At 36.2% G+C, this 6731-nt stretch overlaps 1 protein-coding gene across 1 annotated transcript; it reads left to right on the top strand.

Moving 5' to 3' along the window:
* The first annotated feature begins 2372 nt into the window (after window positions 1-2372).
* On the top strand, window positions 2373-6447 carry LOC121320985 (mitochondrial uncoupling protein 2-like). Its single transcript, XM_041259859.1, has 7 exons — window positions 2373-2479; window positions 3189-3341; window positions 3577-3784; window positions 4148-4345; window positions 5003-5104; window positions 5280-5460; window positions 5836-6447. The coding sequence occupies exons 2-7, from the start codon at window positions 3216-3218 to the stop codon at window positions 5948-5950; spliced, it is 930 nt and encodes a 309-aa protein (XP_041115793.1). The 5' UTR covers window positions 2373-2479; window positions 3189-3215; the 3' UTR covers window positions 5951-6447.
* Window positions 6448-6731: the final 284 nt, after the last annotated feature.

The following is a 6731-nucleotide window of genomic DNA, read 5'->3' as shown; positions in this document are numbered from 1 at the left end:
GGTGTCAGGTAGATGGAGTTTTCTGAGCTGGTATCAGTGTAGATGTAGTTTTCTGAGCTGGTGTCAGTGTAGATGTAGTTTTCTGAGCTGGTATCAGTGTAGATGTAGTTTTCTGAGCTGGTGTTAGTGTAGATGTAGTTTTCTGAGCTGGTATCAGTGTAGATGTAGTTTTCTGAGCTGGTATCAGTGTAGATGTAGTTTTCTGAGCTGGTATCAGTGTAGATGTAGTTTTCTGAGCTGGCGTCAGTGTAGATGTAGTTTTATAAGCTGGTATCAGTGTAGATGTAGTTTTCTGAGCTGGTGTTAGTGTAGATGTAGTTTTCTGAGCTGGTATCAGTGTAGATGTAGTTTTCTGAGCTGGTATCAGTGTAGATGTAGTTTTCTGAGCTGGTATCAGTGTAGATGTAGTTTTCTGAGCTGGTGTCAGTGTAGATGTAGTTTTCTGAGCTGGTGTCAGTGTAGATGTAGTTTTATAAGCTGGTGTCAGTGTAGGTGTCGTTTTCTGAGTAACAAAGCTGCAGGTAAACCTACAGATATTGGCAGGTGGTATTCAAGCCCCGAAAAAATAGTTACAGGCATTGATATGCTGGGCAGGTTGCCTCCCACAGGGCATGGTGTTCCACCCAAAAGAGGTGTAACATAGTAATTCTTTCCAATAGCAGAGCAAGCAGAGTCGATCCCCTTCAATAGGAGGTGCAGTTTTATGATTCTATTGCATCATTTAATCAGAAGTCAAAAGTTACATTTCTGGTTTCAAATATATATGAAGAAACAGTCATTGAGGCAATCACATATTGTGAAAAAACAAAGACGGGACCCATGGTTATGCCAGTTCATCTTGGTCTTGTTGAATCAGCTCACTTATCTTGAGACACATGGGTGGGGGTTTGTCTACATACAAAGTTACATGATTCACAGGTTTGGGCTATACTAGGCAAGAGTTTGCAAAGCCTTACATTAAACACAGGAAAATCGCACAATGTTCAGAGCTTCAATAATTTCTCACTTATTTACCATTTAAAGTGGCACATATCATTATTATAATTTATATAAAACCTTACAACGCACAGGAAAATAAGGGACAGTTGGCTGGGCAGACTCAGCGGGATTGGACCACACAGCTATACCATGTGCGATATTGCTGACAATTCTCATGTTTGTATCGTGGATATGTTGTGTTCTTTTTAAACAAATGACCCTTTTTTGATGTCATAAAACCAGTGATGAGAAAAGTCTCTGAAATACCTCTTGAATTCAGATGCAATTTCGTATTTAATTAAGGCTTTCTGTAGGAATGCATATTAAACAACCATGTACTATATGTATTTGTGTTATGTATAGTCATAAATAGCTGTTTTTATGCAAATGCTGAATAAATACGTTTCACTGTATTTATTTCCAGAAAACTTTTAAAGTACTAATACTGTACAAGCTTAAACATCATCTTATTGTAACAAGTATAATAATATTATTAACAGTGCGGTTAGTTTAATATTATAGACAGGGTACTACCATTTTCAGTTTACCAAAAACCGTATGTACCTTCCCAGCAGTGCAACCAGTGCTTGCTCAATTCGCTTACTTTCAATTTGTATTCAGACCGAGCAGTGTTGTTTTGCTGCTGTGCCTGGCATTCCCTGCTCTTCTTGTCTCTTTCCCACATTCTGATTGGTTCATGTTTTTTTTTTTTTTTTTTTTTGCACACCCCCTCTATCATTGGCTGTGCTGGGGTGAGCCTCTACAGCTGGTGACAAAACCAAATGATGAAATGATGTAGAAAGATTTTCTGGCACATAATTAAACGTTTACTTGATCAAATAAAAGTATAATAAATGTAATATAATATAATTATAGTTAATGATGAAAACGATAACTGGTGAGACATTTAAAGTTCACAATTATTGCCAGAAATGGTATTATCAACTCAACCATTTTCATGAGTTTTTATAAAATTATCACTACGATTTTATCCTCATATCATATTTTTTATTTATAGCCTGCTGATGATTTCTTTTTTTACTTACATAATTTTTCAGAACCCTGCAATGTGCATATTTTAATATTGTGGTTTTAATAGAATATATTTATGCATCATACAAACATTGTTTTTTTAAACCTATAAACTGTATATTAAGCACTGTTGATTTGCCAAAGCAGCGATCAATGAATTAACAATGACGTCAGTAAGACTACCTGTCAATCTTTTCTGACCACAAATAACAGACCAAGAAAAAAAAAAGAACAAGCAACAGTTAATAATTATTGAGAAAGCTGAGCCAAACAAAAGACTGGACTCTGGATACCCTGTGCTATACTTACTGGAGGACAGCCCCGAATAATGCAATACAACGTCATGATGGAAACTGTTATAAAAGAAGTTAAGACAAGTAACTGGTACTTCACTTCAGTGTCTGGGAGGATCACCTGAGCTTGATAACATTCCAGTAAAAACAGTTTGAATCCATTGGACTTTTTTAATGTAAGTGTGCTTTACTGTGAAATATTTTTTGTTACATTTTTTTAATGTATGTTTATTCATTACAATATATATATATATATATATATATATATATATATATATATATATATATATATATATATATATATATATATATTTTTTTTTTTTTTTTTTTTTTTTATGGGAATAGTCATGTATTTTGTACAGTAGTCTAATATTACATGTTGCTGAATTAAAATACATTAAATAAAATGAGGCATTCAGAGTGTTTTGTAATGAAAATATTTATAATATTGTTGATTGTTGTTTGATAAGTTAATAACTATAATTGTTGGTTTACAATAGTTATACCGTATTACTGTTGTTCATTATTTCTTCTGAAAAACAATTATGGGTTCCCTGTCCAAAAGTTTGTTTGCTTAAATTAAGAACAGTTTTAAGTTACTTAGCACTATAGTGGATTCTCCAAAATATATGAATGCAAAATGTACCACTGATCTGAAATTGTAAGTCGTTTTGCCTCTATAGTGTATATGTTAATGTCTTGACTTGTTTGTTAGTTATCTGCAGGCAGTTTTAAATTATTTTAGAAAAATAACTGGGGAAATAGTCCTGGAGCAAAAAGCTTGCTACATCTGTTCTCAAATGTTCAGAAACACAGCCAGATAGGTGTAAGTTAAAGAACATTTTAGAACACCCTAGATATTTATCAAGTCCGTCTTGATTTCAGAGCTCTCCTCCCTCTAACACTTTCAAGATGGTTGGATTGAAACCCTCGGATGTGCCCCCTACTCCAGGTGTGAAGTTCCTCAGTGCTGGAACTGCTGCCTGTATAGCAGATCTCTTCACTTTCCCACTGGACACAGCTAAAGTCAGATTACAGGTAACACTACTACCTGAAACGTCAGTGACCTATTAATACTGAATACGAAGGAGATGGTCTAAAAACACCTACAGTGTTTAGCACAAGCACACACAAGTTTATAAAGGTGTAGTTCAGTGATAAATTTGGTATAAGTCACTTGCAGACTGAAACAGTTTCTAGTTATGGACCCAACCATTGGATGTGTTTTTCCCCCTCTTCTGGCACTGCTTAATGAGTTAGCTTTCTATTTCAGATTCAAGGTGAGAAGGCAGCTGTTGAAGCCGCTAAGAACATCCGATACAGTGGAGTGTTTGGGACCATTGCCACCATGGTTAAAACAGAAGGTCCGAGGAGTCTCTATAATGGATTAGTAGCTGGACTACAGAGGCAGATGGCCTTTGCATCAATCCGCATTGGCCTCTATGACTCAGTCAAGCAGTTCTACTCCAATGGGAAAGAAAGTAAGTTCCAACATTAACCCTTTGTTAAACCTGTAGAACCCGATATGAACAGCATATATATATATATATATATATATATATATATATATATATATATATATATATATATATATATATATATATATAAAAGCTAACATTACAGAGTACTAGATATTATGGAAGGGCGGAAGATACATATTTAGCATAACAATTAGAGTAATGTGTAAAGAAGAACAGTATAGACAGTGAAACATGATTCATAGGCAGTAATAGGTCCTTTTAGACTTTTTTCTTAAGAAAATTAAAAAGAAAAAAATCATTTTTTGTTTGTTTGTTTTTTATATCTCAATTTCTCATAACCACGTGTGGATGGGTTTCCCATAGGTGCTGGAGTTGGAATCAGGATCCTGGCAGGCTGCACCACTGGTGCAATGGCAGTGTCTGTTGCCCAGCCCACAGACGTGGTGAAAGTCAGGTTTCAAGCTCAGTTGACCCTTAAAGGTGTTGAGAGGAGGTACAAGGGAACCATGCAGGCCTACAAAGCCATTTTCAGGCAAGAGGGGATTCAAGGACTTTGGAAAGGTAAATAGCTTTTTAGCATGGGACAAAACGGCAAGGAACTATTCAAGTACTATTACTTTAGATATTGGTAAGGCTATTTATTACACACTGTATTGTTATTGTGAGTGTGTTAAGTAACTGAGCATTTCAAAGCAAGAACATTCCCGCTCACTCAGATCACCGATGAAATCAGCTCTGTCGCGCTGAGCTGCTCAGGACGAGCGGAACTGAACATGCCGTTAAGTGAATTCTTTCACTGGGCGGCTCAGTTACTTAACACACCCACTGTATTGTGATTGGAAGTGGCAGTGTGAGGTTACATGATGATTATTCTAACATGAGAAATATTGCTGCAATGTAAGTGTAATATAAGGCAACCAAAATGTTGTTAGGAGTTACCATGCATGTTTGTTGAGATTCTGCCTTACGTGTTGCTTATATGGTTTGCGAGAGCAGGAATGGGTAGATGCTATAGACTAATTTGTGGGATTTACTTGCAGACCAGTTTGGCATAACCATATTCTTCGTGCATAGGAACACCTCTAAGGGTCTCTTCATCCAAACTATGGCTAGTGTTAGGATTTTAAATAAATGAATCAATGTATGCCATGACTGTAACAACACATGCTTATTTTTTAAAATAAACTGAAATACTAAGAGGGTCTTTTTTTCTTTCAGGCACTCTACCAAACATCACCAGAAATGCCATTGTTAACGCCGCAGAGCTTGTAACTTATGACATCATTAAGGAGACAATCCTCAAGTACAAACTGTTGACAGGTGAGTGAATGTATTATTCACACTTTATACATATTTTAGCCAAAATGTTAGACTTTATTCTACACATATGAAACTGAGTATCACTGTAACCTGGATGTTCTGTCTTCTTTATTGAAGACACATGCTAAAAGCTAAAGTAAGATTGGTGGTTAAACATGTTTTTTCTGTATCCTAGATAATTTACCCTGCCACTTCTTTTCGGCTTTTGGAGCTGGGTTCTGCACCACAGTCGTTGCCTCTCCAGTCGATGTTGTAAAGACCAGATACATGAACTCTCCCCTGGGGCAATACAAGAGTGCTGTCAACTGTGCCTGGACCATGTTTACTAAAGAAGGACCAACAGCTTTTTATAAAGGGTGAGTTTACAATAGATGGGCAACTAATAAACAAACACCAGAACATACCTATTCAAGACATCATCCGTAACTATAAAATACTGAAAGGGAATATATTTAGTTAAATGAAACACATGTTTTGACTGGAAGGCAGTGAGACAATTTTCTAGTTGGTACAAGCCAAGAAAATGGAGTAATTAAAACAGTGCCTTTGTCAGATAAAAAACAGTCCTTTGACGGGAACTGAAACTAAAACTACTGAATACGTTTTCGTTCATTCAATTTGGTTCCCATATGTCTGGTTTAATTGTTAATTCTGCTAACATACAATTCATAAGGTGCACGAGAAACCATAAGATTCTTCTTTAAATTATCATCTATTGTTCTCTTTTGCAGATTTGTTCCCTCATTCTTAAGGCTGGGTTCATGGAATGTAGTGATGTTTGTGTCCTTTGAACAACTGAAAAGGGCAATGATGATGTCCAAGCAGTCTTTGGAGTGTACTGCATAAACATTCCCTCCTATTGAGAGCAATGCTCCCCGATTCAGAACCTGGGGATGAAATTTTCTTAGTTGCAATCAATGTAGCCAATGGAATGATAAATCTGAGTCTTGAAAAAAAGACATGAAAGATATTCAAAGAATATCCTGGATTCCAGCACTCAGTGGAGACTGTACATTCAATATTGCACATTTGTCCACGTAATCTTTCACAACTTGAAGTGAAAACATACCATTATAGTGTCAGAGCATACTTTTTGATCGCCTGTCAGATGGTAATTACTCTTTTGTAAATGAGGAATGAAGGTTATGCATTTTAGTTAATGCATTTGCAGACTGATCATAACCCTGTAGTCCCTTATTAGTCCTCTGCTTTCCGAGGATGGGGGTTTTAATCTCTCTTAGGCACAGGCAGTTTATTGGGGATCTCAAGTTGGCTCTTAACTGGTGCAACACAGATTTCACTTTCTGTTCAGGAAACAATAAATAAATAAATAAATAAATAAAGAATAGATAGTTCATTGCAAACTGTGTTTAACTGATGTGCACAATGATCCCAGCTTGCACTGGTTGTATAGATCCCCAGCTCCCAGTGCCCTGGACAGCATGCCTGAGGAGGGAACTAGAGGGGGTGTATTGTGGTCTCACTGGCCACACTCTTCTGAGGACTAAAAAAGTTTTTTTTAACTTCATGTGATGTACTACATAGATGTAATTGAGAGAATGTTTAGAAACTATGCTGTCTGTATAATGTGTCGCTATTGAATTATGTATTTATATTGAAGATTAAT

This window comes from Polyodon spathula, chromosome 1, assembly GCF_017654505.1.
Source record: "Polyodon spathula isolate WHYD16114869_AA chromosome 1, ASM1765450v1, whole genome shotgun sequence".
In the NCBI taxonomy this organism is placed as follows: domain Eukaryota; kingdom Metazoa; phylum Chordata; class Actinopteri; order Acipenseriformes; family Polyodontidae; genus Polyodon; species Polyodon spathula.
This window is presented reverse-complemented; position numbering and strand designations above follow the sequence as displayed.

Bases quoted from the DNA above. Each gene is read 5' to 3' on its own strand.
- LOC121320985 (XM_041259859.1), top strand. From the start codon at position 3,216: ATGGTTGGATTGAAACCCTCGGATGTGCCCCCTACTCCAGGTGTGAAG. The intron at 3,342-3,576 runs GTAACACTACTA...TTTCTATTTCAG, and splicing joins CAGCTAAAGTCAGATTACAG to ATTCAAGGTGAGAAGGCAGC. The intron at 4,346-5,002 runs GTAAATAGCTTT...TTTTTCTTTCAG, and splicing joins GATTCAAGGACTTTGGAAAG to GCACTCTACCAAACATCACC.